General features: G+C 37.6%; 3 protein-coding genes across 3 annotated transcripts in view; 1 reads left to right on the plus strand and 2 right to left on the minus strand.

Moving 5' to 3' along the window:
* The window catches only part of LOC126095556 (ankyrin repeat and SAM domain-containing protein 1A-like), a 452,630-nt gene extending 448,363 nt beyond the window's left edge, over positions 1 to 4,267 (minus strand). Inside the window, exon 1 of the mRNA XM_049910334.1 lies at positions 4,135 to 4,267. Within this exon, the coding sequence (XP_049766291.1) occupies positions 4,135 to 4,238 (104 nt within the window). The 5' untranslated portion in view covers positions 4,239 to 4,267. The remainder of the gene's footprint in view (positions 1 to 4,134) is intronic.
* A 152-nt stretch (positions 4,268 to 4,419) lies between these two features.
* On the plus strand, positions 4,420 to 9,367 carry LOC126095295 (transmembrane 7 superfamily member 3-like). Its single transcript, XM_049910078.1, has 8 exons — positions 4,420 to 4,729; positions 4,926 to 5,270; positions 5,629 to 5,891; positions 6,036 to 6,207; positions 6,298 to 6,465; positions 6,543 to 6,695; positions 6,774 to 7,043; positions 8,392 to 9,367. The coding sequence occupies exons 1-8, from the start codon at positions 4,600 to 4,602 to the stop codon at positions 8,661 to 8,663; spliced, it is 1,773 nt and encodes a 590-aa protein (XP_049766035.1). The 5' UTR covers positions 4,420 to 4,599; the 3' UTR covers positions 8,664 to 9,367.
* A 3,660-nt stretch (positions 9,368 to 13,027) lies between these two features.
* Positions 13,028 to 16,737, minus strand: part of LOC126094751 (paired box protein Pax-6) — a 244,643-nt gene continuing 240,933 nt past the window's right edge. The window contains exon 8 of the mRNA XM_049909301.1: positions 13,028 to 13,132. Within this exon, the coding sequence (XP_049765258.1) occupies positions 13,044 to 13,132 (89 nt within the window). The 3' untranslated portion in view covers positions 13,028 to 13,043. The remainder of the gene's footprint in view (positions 13,133 to 16,737) is intronic.

Genomic DNA, 16,737 nt, shown 5'->3' on the forward strand with positions numbered 1-16,737 from the left:
CTTCATCTTCCGCATCGTAACTGCGCAGTCCAACCCAGATCGTGCAGTGACAGATGCAACTGACGCGTTGAAAGTGTTAATCTATACGATACTGCTTGTTCCTGAAAGAACGGTGAATATTCAGGCATTTGACAGGAACGACCATTTGAAAGAAAAAAGGTCTAGTAAACAGTCTCTAAAGTGAATACCTGAAGAGGTATGAGCACATATTCAGTGAACGAGATGTGTTTCACATTAGCCAAGATGAACAAGTGCTCAAGCTTTTAAGGTATGCATTTTGATGCCTAAGTTTACTGGACTTTTTTTGCTTCGAATGATATTTCCTGTCATATCTTTCCATTCCTCCTGGGACACCATGTAAGTTGTTAAAGACAGGTCCCGTCTTGGGTAGACCAGTAGAGAGCCAGTTACAGAAGCGTCTTACATTGCAGTATATGAGACCAAAACCGGGCATCGTAGTGGGGGCAGCCATAGATTACATTTATGATCTTCAGCGATCAGTGCAAGATACATTCGAAACATAGACCAGCACAAGAGAGAAGATTTTGCAACAGGTGGGTGTAGAATGGTACAGAATGTGCTCATATGACGTTTGGCAAGCCTGTCATCATTTATTGAATCCAAACTCCACCAATGAAATTTCGGAGGCTGTTCAAGGATATTTTCTGTGTAATTTAGTATAAGAGACCTGAGGATTCAGAGTAAAACTGCAATTCTGATTTGTTTTCTTAGTTACCCCATTTACATTTGTAAAGCATGTATATGCAATTATCAGAGCATACAACACAAAACACAGTAATGGAGATGCAAAATCACTGATGTTGTTACCGTCGCTAGCGGTTGAGTGAGTGAGTGAGTGAGTGAGTGAGGAGGAGGAGGAGGAGGAGGAGGGGGGGGGGAAGAGTGCGCTCTCCTAGGCATATTACCCTTTATCATTGTTGAAGTACGACTAACACTGACAGAAAAACAAACGCAATACAGAACTAACCAGAACTTGATGCAAGTTTGAGGGCGATGGGTAAAGTGGGCATTGTCGTTGTCAACAGCTGGTACCTTGATTGAATTGAACAAGTTTGTTTTCAAACAAGGGATACATCTCACTCCGATACTTACACTGCCGCGCACACATTTTCAGTACAAACCAGATACAAAGATAAATTATGGGGTAGGGGCGGGTAGGATGGGGTGAACGTAAGTAAACAAACAAAATGCGACATCTCTTTAACGAGCCACTGGTAACTATGGGTTCCTTGTAGTAAAATGCTCGGGGAAAAACAGCCCTGAACAACCTCACAAATTTTGTCGGTGGAGTTTTGGATTGCAATGTAGATGGATGAGCTCATACAGTGTAGCGCCTGAAAAATAGGTGACAAAAAAACTTAATACACGTAGACTAAAGTTTAAGAATTCCATTCATAAAGTTTCAATGGAATATGTCAACAGTTCAACCTTTTTGCAGACTTCTGAGCAAGGATAGTGCAAATGAAACGGAATTCAAATATAAAATTTCCTTCAACCAATTTTCTTGAAGTAAAAGTACCAAATCTGAGATGTACCGTTAGAATTTTAACCGACTAGTTTCTGGTTGTTATTCATTTTAAGGGTGACTGATGCGTATTAATTCTTTCTACATAAACATAAGTGTTATACTTCACAACAAACTTGGTTTTGCTCACTGATAAGCTCCTTGGGTTCCGTGCTTATGCTATCCCGCTAAAAGAACTATGATTAATATTTTTGATGCCGTTCAAATACTCGTATTTGAAGTTTTTGTGAGGGTCCAGTGGGGAGAACAAGTGACATTCCTGCATCCTTGACTACAAATATTAATGCTATTAGGGAAAATCAAAGCGAGATTGGTACTAGGGCAAATCTTTCTGGATTGAATTCCCAAACAAAGGTCATATTTTTCATCAATTAATTAATATTTTGACAGGGCTGTTGCAGGTAATCTAACAATTAATGGAAAAATAAATCTAATTGTAATTGTTACACATAAAAATCAATTTATTTTCCTTGATCAGAAATAGAGCTTTCCAATTGGAAGTCAAATACGTAGATGATTATGAAATATTGGAGTAAAAACAACTCCCTTCATCTGTGGTGTATATTTAGGGAGCACCATATCAATCAAACTTTAACAGTTTCATTAGCAATTAATTAGAACGTATCGGAATAAATTTATATAATATTTCTCGAGCTCACGGTATACTGCTAAATAACGTATCGATTGCTCTAGCAGATTCACTGGTGATAGCTGACTTGTAAACAGATTTTCATAGAGCCCTGTAGCAATCTAATGACACAATATTTGAGTTTATTTATTAATCCTTCGTAACATGCCCTGATCGACTTTATCTGCTACTAGAGCAATTAAAGAGAATGAAGACCCCTTTGATCACAACAATAAGAAGGATCTTTCGAAATTATTATGTAATATGTTTACTGCAATGGCACGCTTAGTATCTATTCAACCACAAAAAAATCTTCAATGTATTAAGAAATGAGTAATGTGGTCGATACGATCGCCACATGTGCCGAGATGCTTAATTTCGATCTCCGTCGCTGACATGCCAAAATAACAAATGTAGCACAGGCGTCAAGTGTGTTTCCCTATGTTCAAGTCATAGTGATAATTGTAGGTGTAAATTAGCTTCACTGGCCAATCCCCGGCCCAATTTTATAAGAACTAGAAGAGATTTTATTTTCACATATATGTGAAGGGCGTCGACCTCGCTTCTCAGCATCTATCGATCAGTATAAGCCACCCTGGCGCCACACCCTTCAACGCGGCATCCCCTAGTACTAATCTAAGGAAAAGTTTAAAAATTAATTCATTGCTACATTGCCAATATTTAGGTCAAAGTAGTACCAAAGAGTACTATACAGTCCTGCACAAGCATTATTCTCATCTTCTTCCAGTATAGCAAAAACATGAAACAGTTTACTTGGCAAAAACAGTGTACTAAACATTAAGATCCGTGGCCAGAAAACATAATGAAACTAGAGATAACTTAGATAGGAATGCAAGAGAAATTTCCTGTGTACGATTGATTTGTACCTCATCTAACCTAAAATTAATTGTGTGTGTGTTTATGACAACAGCCCTGCTATGTCGTCAAAAACGCCTACATTTGTCACTTTACGGAGAGATTACCGACACTTCACTGTCGTGGTAGTATAGTACGCTAACTGTGATGAAATAAATTCCCTTGTATGTTGCTGACTAGACGCAAATCAATGGAAATTTAGGATAATGTTAATTGAAAACGGTAATGTCAACTTCACGCATATTTCTGATACTTTAAGACTTAAGAATTGGTTACCTCTCCCCAATAAGACGCATTAGAAAAAAAATATTGTACTATGATAATCTAATCTAGGTATCACAGTAGCATGTGGAAACAAAATAATGAAAGGGAGCACGAGTGTACCAGCGAATAACCAATAATAATACTGGAAAATAAAACTTTTACACCTTATACCTAAACGTGGCAATTTTACTCTTAGAATGTCTCCTTTCATATTTACTGTATTCGCTAATACTCTATGTGACATGACGATAGATGATAGGCAAAAGCAGGTGGTTTATTGGGAACATTTTACTCAGACTTCTGCTATCCTAGAACCTACCACTAAAATGTAACTTTTTTTTTACTGCAGCACAAAATTAATAATTGCCTCTACTACATAATTACCACATATATAGACAGTAAATATGTACCGACGCCGACAATCAGCAATTTCGAAGCAGACTGTCAACACATTATCACAAAATCGCTATCGAACCGTAAAAAGTTCAAGAGATGTCTGAATAACTGAGATGGCTCTCCAAAAACACACACACTTATTAACAGACAGGTTACGCTAAATGAAAAGATCTACGTGCCCTCACTCCAGACTTAATGCTTCCTAATGCTTAACAAGGGTTTCCGAACTTTGTTTACTAAACTTACAACAGGTTTATGTCGTGTTTCCTGACGTTACGGTAAGAAGTGGTTAGTTATAGCAATAATAGTTCTAAACACCGAACTTACCATGGCATTAAGGAATTGTCGGTTTCTAGGATCATTAATTAATGCAGTGTGGTAACAATAACTAACGAAATAAATGAATTAATATTAAAATACCCACCTTGCCAATGGGCCGCTCCTTTTCGCTCTCTGACTGAGTATTTTCTCCACCACAGAGATGTTCCCATTGCGTGCTGCTTCCAACAGCTCTTGATCCTTGCCCATGTCCCATTTATTTTTCCACCACGCACATGACACAGAATTAACTTCGAAAATATACAACTGACACTACATTTACAAGATTACAAAACTTCATTGATCGAGCGCTGCCATGTTGAAGCGCTACGAGCGCCTCTAGCGGCGTCGCGTGAGTGAGTAAGAAAACAGACGACGCGAGGCGTGGAGAAAGTTTCGTAACGTGTGTTAGCAAGTGTACACAGGGAATGAGAAGTACAGTGGTGTATAAATATCTGTACGTGTGTCGATAATGTGACAGTTTATCCGGCAAATACGCAACGACAAAGTGTCACCGTACTTTGATTACGATTGCATTTCGTGACGTAGAATGTAATTCCAACTAGTGAGAATGTCGTATTTAATGTTGATTCAGTGTATGAAGTCCAAGCGCAATTCCTTGCTTATTCTTTCGGTACTGTTTTGTTCAGTGTTTTTGCCGGTTAGCGTTCAAACAACAGATATTAATACATTTGTAGAAGGTTAGTAAACGTTAACCTTAAGCATGCAACCTGTCTGTAGAATTTTACGTACATGAGTTGACCGCTTTTAGATGTGACGCTCGAGAAGAGTTAAAGTTTCACAGCATATTGTAATCCGGAGTTTTGAAGAGTGTCATGCGTAAAACATTAGCCCAAAATTGCAGTTGTAGCAATGCTTTCTGTTTTTCATTTACAGATGGTGACACGATCAACCTCTCTCTTCTTAACTACAACATTCTTGCTTCACCTGGAGCGATAGTAGATCAGTTTATAGACATTGCACCGTCCAGTATCATAGCAGTAAATGTCACAAATATTCCTTCTGATGGTGGATTTTTATTATTGCAAACACACGCATATCAGTATGAGATTGTTCTGTCGTACAATAAGGTTCTTACACCCCATACGTATGTGAACGGAAGCAATATTGGCTTGATACGAGAAATAAAAGGACAACTGCCTGCACAGTTCTTTGTTCATAACACAAATCCTGTGAGAAACATTACTATTATGGTAGCAGCACAGGCGTACGCCGATGAAGGTTGGTATAGTTTTTATTTTTTTCTCTGTTGTCATATTTTTATCTTATCAGACGTTTGTAGACAGCAGGCTAATTTGTTGTGCTAATGAAACAAACCGGGCCATTATTTCTGATTCATTCATTTGTATTATATGTATTCAGACTTGGATGGAAGTAATGACACACTTACAATTATTACTGTGGAATAAATTATCGCATGCTGTGTGGAGCTAGTTTCCTCTACACACTGTGTAACGTGGCATACAGTGACAACAAATAATGTAAAATATGCTAAGTCAGTCATTTGTCTCTGAAATAAATCTGTTGAAATTCTTACTCTGATATGTAAAGTACAGCATTTAAAATTTTGTATTCACAGCACCAATACCTGGGGGATGTAACATGGAGTTCAGTGTGGAGATTGCACCATATCTGAGAATAACAGAGACAGAGGCAGTTATTATTGTGGATGGCCAGCCACCAGGAGTGTCAACCCTGCCTAGCAGTTGTGAATTTTCACCTCCATCTGAAGTATTGATGTACCATATGTATCTACCAGAAATGGATTTTTCAAGAGAGACATACTTCAGAGCACTGAGAGCCATGATGACAGTGCAAGGTATAAAGGATCATGGCCTGGTGGTTAGTGTACTTTCTACAGTCAAAACCAACATTTTGCTTGATAGAAACAGTAACTTTTGTTAATGCCAATTCAAGAAAGATGTTATATCCATTACTAAAATAAAACTAAGTCTGTATTTAAAGATTAATGAAACAATGTTACAGATTGAGCCAAGTTTAATTGGCTCCTCGTTGAGACGGACTTACAATGCATATCGTGGAACTGGAACAGTATATGGGGCAATTGCTACATCAGGTTTCTCAGGTTCTGCTTATGTTCCTGCTATTACATATGGATGTAGTGGTGAAATAGCAATTGACTCTTGTGAAGTATTACGTAAGTGATTTTTTACTTATATGCCAACAGAAATAGTGATGTCATTCTTATATGAATTATTATTAAATTTCTCTTAAATTTTCTTTTCAGATACGGTGTTCTCAAAAGTTCTGTGTGCTACAGCTTTCTTTCTGGGTATCTTCCAATGCTTTTTTGGGCACAGGTTTTTTAGAACAGGATTGTTTCTGGCAGGATTTTTATCTGGTGGAATTGTGACCTACATAATTTTAACACTCCAGAATTCACTCAGTACACCAGGTAAATATTAGATTACTGTGACAGCAGGTCAGTATGTTTTAAATGCATTTCAATTCACTTGCAACTTTTATTTTCAGTTTTAGAGACAGTTTCTGTGATATTGGGTATGCTATTTGGAATAGTGTGGCTGTTGTTGTGGCGTTGCTGTGGAGTACCTTTGATATCAATACTTTTACCTTCCATGACTTTTGGATTTTTAATTGCATCTACCTCAATGTATGCAACACTGGGTAAGATCACAACCTCAGTGTTTGTGAATTACTATGTTGTGGAGAGCATCAGATGATCTTATGAATTGTTATTTGCAGCTGACATCCCTGTGTTGAGGAGTGATACAAATTTCTGGGCTGCATTTGTGTGTATAATGTTGCTAGTAGTACTTGTGGTACTTCTCTGCCCGCCACTAATGAGCAAGAGTAACATTATCAGTTGTGCAGTACTAGGTGCATATGCCACTATAATTCCCATTGATTATTACATAGGCTCAAATCTAAAATATGTATTGGTGAACACGATAAGGAGAGCAACAGTTAGTGGCTATAATGCTGCTGTTATTAATCCTCCATTCCAGTTTAGAGGTAAGTACCTACATTTGCCCATTGTGTATGGGAGATCATTAAATATAAACAATTTCTACTGTTTTCTGTTTTATATACTTCAACAGTATATAATGCATACTGCCAGAGAGAATCCATTATCAAGGTGATCCCTTATTATTTCTGATTATTCATGTGCATCAATTGTTCGGGACTTGTGCAAATTCATATTATCCACTTTTGTGCCATAGTTTTTTTTTTTTTTTAGATTTGTTTAGCAATAAATAAAAATGACTCTGCTGATCATTCCTACATTTTTATGTTTGCATTAAAGCAGTTTCAGAAATATTACTGACGTGTAGGCTTTTAGATTTAGATGTACTTTTAAACCAGAAAGAAGGAGATAGATTATGATATAACATAATAGTGACATAAGAACTGCTTTAATTATAAATGGGGGTCAGGGACAAAACAGACAAGAGACAGCAAATTAATAACTGCCATTTTTTGTCATCTTTTCTGAAATATTTGCCTGATGTGTAGTCCTGTATGGAAGTGAAACATCAGCAATAAACAGTTCAAAGATGAGAGGGGAATAGGAGCTTTTGAAATGTGGTGCTACAGAAGAATGCTGGATATTATAAGGGTGGATACTGAGTAACTTATGAAGAGATATTGAATCGAATTGGAGGAAAAATAAATTTATGGCACTACATGACTAAAAGAAGTTATCGCTTGAGAGGACTTATCTTAAGACATCAAGGAATCATCAATATGGTAATGGAGGGAAGTGTTGATCAGTGGCGATGGGAGGGGGGGGGGGGGGGATAATAATTGTGTAGTGAGACCAAAGGATGAACACAGTAAGCAGGTTCAAAGGGATGTAGGTTGCAGAAGTTATGCAAAGATGAAAAGGCTTGCACAGGCAGATTAACACGAGAGCTGCACCGGACCAGTCTTCAGGCGGAAAATCACGATGACAGCGACAATTGAACTAATTATTTATGCTGTTGTTTACTTATTCCTATTTGTGCAGTGGTTCTGTCTGAAAGCTCAACTTAGTTTTCTTTTATGCTTTCCTCACCTGTTCAGCCTCCTCTACCCCTAAATTGAGGGACCCCAGGTTCAAGAATTCTGTATGTTTTTGCATTTTGCTGCTGTTCAGCTTGCTTTTAAACTTCTAGTGCATCTTATATTATAGTTTCCTGTCTAGGTTTGTGGCATTAATTTTTTATATTTCGAATAAATGTAACCATACCTCTCATTGAATTCTTCATGAATTAACTGTAATTCATGAAATACTTTAAGGGAATGCTATTAGCTTTAATGCGTTATCATACAGAAATTGTCATTAAATTTGCTGCTCTGGTATTTGAATTCTATGTTTCAGATATCATTCTTGTTGCGGTGTGGATTTCATTGACAGTGCTTGGCAGTTGTGCACAGATATGGCAACAGAAAGGAAAACCACCATTCCCACCACCACCATACAGATCTCGTTATGGAAGACTAATAGATAGAACACTTTCTAGCCAGACTCCGCTTATGATAGATGCTCGTATCCCATATGGTACTGTACCAGAAACCCCAGCATCTGCAGAGCAACGCTTCACATTTTTGCCAAAAATGCCTCGCATCTCTCTGCCTATTGGGAAACTGTGATATGGAGAAGACTGATGCTCCACATTTCTAATTATCATCTTTGTTTCTGTGTGTTGACAGCATTAATACTTATTCAAAGTATGACACAAATCGTTGAAAGGAGCTTGAGTGAAAAATGGCTTCAGTAGTCAAAGTATAGTTTGGGGCCAGTGGTGTTTCTAAGTGTTTCATGGAGCACCATTGCCAATCTGTGAAAAATAGAGAAACAGTGCCATGACTGGCACAGGCCCTGATCTAGACTTTGGCTGGCTTCTGTTGGTTGCTCTGCACGCGAATGGTAGTGATGATTAGAGCTATATCACTGTGGTGATGACTGAACCTCAGTGTTTTATTTCATGGTAGGATTTGCTATGCTTTTAAAGGGTGGTGGGTGATGCTTTCTTCTGTTTGTAACTTATGTTGTGTGTGTTGACAGCTTATGAGAATGTAGCAATACCATTCCATTGGTCTACTGTTTCAGGTGTGTGTGTGTGTGTGTGTGTGTGTGTGTGTGTGTGTGTGTGTGTGTGTGTCAGTGCGCGCGTGCGCAAATTTTTTTTAACAGATATGCTACCAGCTGTCAGACAAGTGGGTGCTATTCTCGTGTACAAATTTTTAGCTGTTTTAACACATTTTATTTAAATTATACCAATCACTGTGTTCAATGTATTATACATTTTATTGATGTTTTTAAATTCAGTTGAATAAAACTTTTTAGACTTTCATGTCTCATACAAATATATTTTTCACCGTGACACCAATTAGTCCACCCATCCTTACATATTTGTTTGCTACCTATCATAAATTATATGGAGTATGATGCAGTGAAAAGAAAAGAAAAGAAAAATACACATTGCTATGTAACCTTAAAGTGTTGATTCATTTTTATGCAATGTTTTATTTGTTATTTTGAAACAGGTCAGGTAATGAATTTGCAAATTTGTCAGTACTTAACCATTCAGACATGGAAAGGGCTTGAAATGCCAGTTGTAAAATCTATGTTCCTCCCTCTCCCCACACACATTTGTCTGTGTGCTGTTTAAGAGGAATGTGTGTTTGACAATTGAGCTGTAGTGGTCCACATCATTCTATATTGTAGTGGATCTCTTTTCTCATGAAATTTTTTAAGCTCCAAAACATGGCCACAATGTGTCTGAAATGTTAATATAGAATAATGTTAACAGTTCAAAAAGAGGTACAAAAATTATGGGGCTACAAGTACACTGGGAAAAGTGCAATGGAAATTGTATTACTTTTTGCTTGATGGGTAGTGTACTGTATTGGGAACTGGGAAAACAGTGTGGTGACTTTGTGTCTATAATGCTTCTTTGTTTGATTCTGGAGCTGTGGATTAACTTTTCATCTTCTTTCCATACCTTTTCACCTCTATAGCCCATATGAAGAAACTGTGGTGAGAAAACAAGTGTGACTCAATGAAAGTTGTTTTTATTTAGGCTACGTGCAGTGTATTAATACAGTCTGCTTTTTCTTATAAATATTCGTGAGTAAGAGGCTGATGAGTGTACGTAACACACTGTTATGTGACAATAGGAATTATTTACTGCATGTGAATTAAAAACCTTTACTTCAAGATGAATTACAACCAGCTATATTAATAATGCAAATTTCTGAGGAAATGGGTAAAGCATTTCACATTCTGGTACAATATGTTTTACTTATTAAAAGTCGTTTGAGATTTGTATTCTTTTTTTATTACTTTATCCACATAAGATCTACACACTGACAGATATGCAATGTTTTGCTTACTCCATTTAAATATTATATAATCACAGCAACAAAGTCAATATACATGACATTCATTATTGTTACATTGTTGTCACTGAACATATTTCTTAAAATCTGTTCCTAAATAAAACAGTTTAAAACCTTTCTGGACTTTGACCAAAACTGCATTAGGAACTAGAAAAATGTTTTCTTACATTTAAACATTTACATCTATTGTATGAATTAAATAATTTGAGAACCAGAAAATAAATGCAGCAAGGAGGGTTGAGAATTGAATGTTGTTAATCTAAAAACTACCAAGTGATGAAAATTTATACTTCCAGTTCTCTGACTTTTCATAAGGCACACCTTTCAGATTCATGGTGCAGAACCCAAACTGAAATTCATTACAGGTGTACTACTTTATGATTGGTTCTTAAATACAGTAGTCTTGCTTGTATTGTTTTCATCTTAGCCTCCCTGCTACATTAAAACACCGTACAGATAGGTAAGATCTCTGTGTTCACCATATGTTCAGGATATGGTGGGTCAGTGTATTACAAGAAACTACCAGTAAATATTTTTGGTACAGTTTTCCCAACACAGTTGCCATTGAACATGAAGTTTGAAATTTGTGGAAGCTATTACTGCATACAAAACCTTGTTAAGCTAACATTAATCCTCAACAATATTTCAGAATGTAAAATAAACAAAAAGTCCTTTCAGAAACTTTATGTACAAGTGAACTATCTATATTTGTGGTTTGGACCCAAAAGTTTCACAGAGTTTCTGTAGTTCTTCAGAATTGTAATATAATTCATAATGGGTTTAAATTCCGTAGTGAGTTAAATGGTCAATATTGTCCTACATTTCACATAGTAAAAAGAGGTGATATTGTGATGTGTGTAGGCTAACTGTACCATGTCTGTTGAAACGTGTCAAGATTCTACAGAAATTATTTAGTTAAACATTGAAATAATACTTATCTTTACAATTTATTCAAATTGCCAAGACTGAACATGAGTTTAATGTATGCATTTACCTATTTCACTTTAATCAGATTGTTTTATTATCGTCAAGTTTTCTCGATTTATGCTCACTTAAAATTAAGCCTACTTTAATCACACACTGCATCCTAATATATTTGCCGAGCACACAGTTAACACACACTTTCGTGTAAGCATTTGTACAATTACGAAATTAATGACTATACAGTACATCACTGCACAGAAATGAAATTAATACTGTTAAGGATACTCAAACCACTGTTTCAAAATTTTAAAATTTCTGTGTGCAAAACTTTTTGGCACAATTTATTTCTTGCTGGTATTAACCCAACAAATGCTGAAAGAACAGTTGTATGTGGGTTACATTGTATTTACTGTGAGTGCTATCATTCACAAGTACCCTGTGATCCGGTTCAAATTGTTCTTCTGTTGAATATTCTTCACTGCTGAAGACACCAGTTTTGCAATTTATAACAGTTAAGTGTTGCACAGTGGGAAATAATAATGAATACTATTTGTGTAGAAATTGTTTAATTATGTTTAATCTGTCACAGAAGACTGTATGCCTTTTTAATTTTGTGACAGATGTCGCACAGATAGAAGTACAAAAGTAAATTCCCCCCCACCTGCACCCACTGACCATGTCTGCAGACTACAAGGGCACTATTTTGCTCTGTATTACTGTTAAGGAAGTGTAATGGGAAGTTATTCGGTACTGTTTCTTTCGCGGTAATTGTTCTTTTCTCTATACTTTATGGAAAGTAAAAGACTTCTTAACAGTGAGTTAGCTTCTCAAAATAGTGACATTCACTTCTTTGGCATTAGTTAGTGGTTCTTTAACAATATAACAAAGCAAAATGTTACTGAAAGAAAAGGACAAGAATGTGTCCTTCATGTGTCATATTTAATATGCTGAAATGGGGAAAAAAAGTTACTGGGAAAGTTGAAAAATGTGCTAGCTTTGCAAGTTCAAGTTATCAGCAATCACATTTTCCTTCCAGTCCGTATGTAGAAGCCCAGTTACAAATCTTTCTGCTGACTGCAAATTTATCGAAGCACTTCAGTGAAAATTACACGCACCAGATGGTGAGGAGGATGTGGAAATACAACAATCTTTATTGCCCACATTCGTTCTGTAGTAATAGCTTTTTGTAAGCCTAGTTGACTGGTGGTGAGAGCGCCCACCTCTGCAGTTTCTTTCATAGACTTTTGTCGAAAAGAGAGGAAGAGTCTCACTTTCAGACGACGAGGCAGCGAGGAATCACGACGCCCACGGATTGCTTTGGCCGTGCTGGTGACCCGCCGCGTCTAGCGACCAACGTTTTTTATCATTTTCTTTTTTTTTTGGAGACGCGTTGCGGAGGAAAGCTGTGGTTCGTGGTGCCCGATGTCGTGTGCGTGTGGTGCGATCCTGGCGCGCTCAGCGCTGCTGGTGGTGGTGTGCGGAAGCGGCGGCGGCTGCGAGGCTGAGCGCGTCCAGCGAGGAGGCGTCGCGCAGCGCCTGCGACAGCGGGGACTGCGGCGAGCAGCTCTGCGGCGTGTCCTCGCCCGTGCCCGTCGAGGTGGAGGCGGCGGGGGCGGCGGCGGTGGCGGGCCCCGGGGGCGGCGGCAGCGGGTCCTCCGGTGGCTGCAGCAGCAGGCGCGCCGGCGGGAACCCGAACAGCTGCGATCACTGGATCCGCGGCCAGTAGTTGGACGTCAGGTCCGGCCCCTGGCTGGGGATCTGCACCGGCACCGACACGCCCGCCGAGATCACACCTGCCGGGAGAAGAATAACTCACTGTCTCACCTGCTACCACAGCATCTGCTTGCGCATAAGCTGCTCAAAACTAGAAAGAACGAACATAATGCCTTCATATTAAAGCCAGCATCAGGGGCTTCTGGATTACTGTCCAATGTGCCTTCATTGCAGAGTTGTAAAACGCCAGTAGACTACCAAAGTAAGAGTAGAGTACGGTAATTTTCCAAGTAGCTTTGGTCAGTTAAGGTCGTGCCCGTCTTACGTGTACATTAGGTGTGTTGCATACCATTCGGGCTTTACTTTATAACGATCTTTTTTTTGTGTTTCCGAGCAGTGTTTTACTAGGTTCCACTATAAACCGGAAGCGATGAACCGTTTAGAAACTGAGTGAAGCATAAACAGGATGTTTCACAATTCATATTATACGTCTAGAGATTGTAGAGGGGACTTAGTAGATCAAGTTTTACACAGGATCACATGTCTAGGAACCTTAGAGATTACAGAGCATCAAAGTTACAGGCGCCGGCACCTTTATATATATGCAGGGTGATTCCTTGACGATGTTACAAGCTTTCAAGGATGATGGAGAATAATAAATCTATCTCGTTCAATAGACCCATTTTAGAGCCCATGTTATTAGACCTTACTTCTTGTCTTAGTCCATACTACCACCTTTGAAAGTTGCCTACCCTAAATTCTTAGCAACTACAGTAACAGTACATGTATTCCACTGTCAGAGGTATCAGTATTTTTCGCTTGTGACTTTCGACTGGGTCGTTCCACAACCAGGGACCCTGACCTCAATTTAATATACTCGTATTTATCCGTTTCCATCTTCCTTCAAAGTTTGAAACATCTTCATGGAATCACCCTGTATATACATATAGTTAGAGGTGCCTATAACTTTGACGCTATGTAGCGTCGTTGGACGAGTTTTCCGGACATGGGTTCTTATGTAAAACTTGAACTACTATGCTCCCTCTTCAACCTCTGTAAGTGTGTTACTTGAATCGTGAAACACGCTGTATAAAGGGCTGGGCAACCTACGAAACACTTGTGCATAGTTATCATTCTGTATGCTACTTAAAAGTATTTATAGCGAAACTGAAATTATCAATATTTAATTCAGGCTTTATTCCAAAATCGTTGGTTTGCAACGTGGAACAGAGGGATGTTTTAGTACAAATAAAACAATACAGATTTATCATATAGCAGTAAGAAACGCAATTTCCTGAACAAAAAGGTAAGTAAAGAAAACCCGCAAAACAAAAATATATCAAACATCGCTTCACTTCATCGAACTTAAATAGAACACGTTTCTGTAATTCGTAAACAACTTTCGCATTTATTAGTAGCAACAGGAATCTCTTGCCTTTCATCATGATAATCAATGTTCTGATAACAAAATAACAACAATAACTACATATATTTGTTTGCGCATGAAAACTATATTTGCATCAAAAGTAACTGCTTTGGTTACATAGAAGTGTAGAAGTTACACAATCAAATAATTCTTATACTTACAAAATGCTATTTATATTCTGTAAGAAAATAAAATACACAATTGGACTAACACTGAATAATGTGCGGTTCTAATTATGTTCAAAAAAAAAAAAGAAAAGGAAAGTCGTCGGCTGCCAATTTCGCTGTTACACATTCATTTATGTTTTTTTCCTTACCAGTACTATCGGTAATCCTACCATTTAGTACGTCGTTTATGTAATGTATCAAAACTTCCGAACTGTAGTTTTGGTAGCGATTGCAGTATTTCCAGTCAACGTTCTTTGTATTACATTGGTGAAACCTTATGCAACATTTGGCTGCACCGAAATATATGTGAAAGGAAGTAATATTTCGTTCCATAGGAAAATTTACTTTAAAAACATAAACTTGCGAACATATTTGTCCAGACAAAGTCGGTAAATTTACAGCTGTGGAGTGATATCGTTTCCCAGCAGACGCCAATAGTCTACTATTTGAGAGTTTTGATTTGTGTCTACATATTACCAATTGAATCATATCTCGTAAAAAATACGTTGGTCCTCAGATCTGAAACTCAATGAATGACGAAGTCTGAGACGACAAAGTGGTAAATTCTATTTCACTATAAAAATCTTCTCTGTAATTAACATTTTTAACATATTATTATTAGCTTGACAATGTTTCGGTATCTGTACTCGATTAAGCAAAAGACATAAAACATAAAGGCCAGTTTCGTCTAAGATACTCGTGTGGGAGCAGTGAAGTAAATGTCTCGCAATGCAACAAATGCAGGCACTGAAAAGCTGAAATTCTGTCGCTCGTGAAAAGAAAGTGCGTCACAATACAAAGTTTGTTACCGTTTCATCCGGCAAACTGGAAAAACGATAACCATCCCATTAACATCGGGAATTTCGTAGAAATCAGGTTAGCCGTAGCAATACAAGAATTCGTTCGACTGTTAAAATCAGTGCTTGATTTCAGATGTGTGCGAAAAAAAAAAAACAGTTGGCTCCATTTCACATAGTGCATAATGAAAAACACTTGGCTTTTAGCCCTCCGTGACGTGATTTAAATGTTGGTTTCAAACCTGATCACGGCAGAAATAGAGGGGTCTATGACGTAAGACAGTGGATTTCAACCTTCCTATAATTATTATTCTCCAGTGTCATCAGGTATTGATTGGCTGGTACTCTCTCCCCCCTTTATTAACCTGTACATCAGCACCTTACTGAACTTTGGAATGAAAAATAATTGTCTTTGAACACTTTCACTTTTAAAATGATGAAAAGTAAATGATCATTTAACTTTTGTAGGTGTTTTATTAAACCACGAACTAATGAGCCAGCTGTTACTGCATTTTTTAAAAGCAACCTTTGCTCTTGGAATGATTAAGCAGTTCTCATGGCATCGTGAGTGCTACCAAAAACTCCTTCACAGAAAATAATGCTTACTGCTACTACTACTACTACTACTACTACTACTACTACTAATTATTATTATTATTATTATTGTTATTATTATTATGCAGCCTAGGCCATACAGTAGCATAATAGTCACTACGTTGTTACTGCTGTGTTGCGTTGCCAATTAGCTCGTTTGTCTGTTGTGAAGCGAATACTAAAGCAATTCTGCTCCATCGTGGGAACTATCTACAACTCGAAGAAGCCATTTTTAAGAAGTATTCAACCATGTGTTACGTATATGTTTGGTGGGTTTGAGATGTGAGGAACATTTTGTTCATATATTCGTTACACAAACTATAATCTCCACCAGACTGTGTTACATGTCAATGCCAATACTTGAAAGAGAATTAGTTGTTGGTAACACGGGAAATAAGTATTACAGTCTTATGAAATAGTGATAAAAGCAATAGCTTCAAAAATAATTTAGTTTCGCGACAGAAACACAATGGAACCGCTTTGTTTTCACCCCCCAGAAAATTTTGTTTTGTCTCTCATGCGGTAACTACCTTCATGATGGTAACCACTGATCGAAAGCATATTCCCTGGATAAAGAGGAAATTGCGATACTGAAAAATAAACATAAAAAACTGTTTTTGTTACAATGTGCTACATGAGCAAAATATAGTTTGCATTACGATAATGACCAGTCATTTATAAATAAGAGTAACATTTCTTGG

The sequence above is a fragment of the Schistocerca cancellata genome, chromosome 8, assembly GCF_023864275.1.
Source record: "Schistocerca cancellata isolate TAMUIC-IGC-003103 chromosome 8, iqSchCanc2.1, whole genome shotgun sequence".
NCBI classification, from domain to species: Eukaryota; Metazoa; Arthropoda; class Insecta; order Orthoptera; family Acrididae; genus Schistocerca; species Schistocerca cancellata.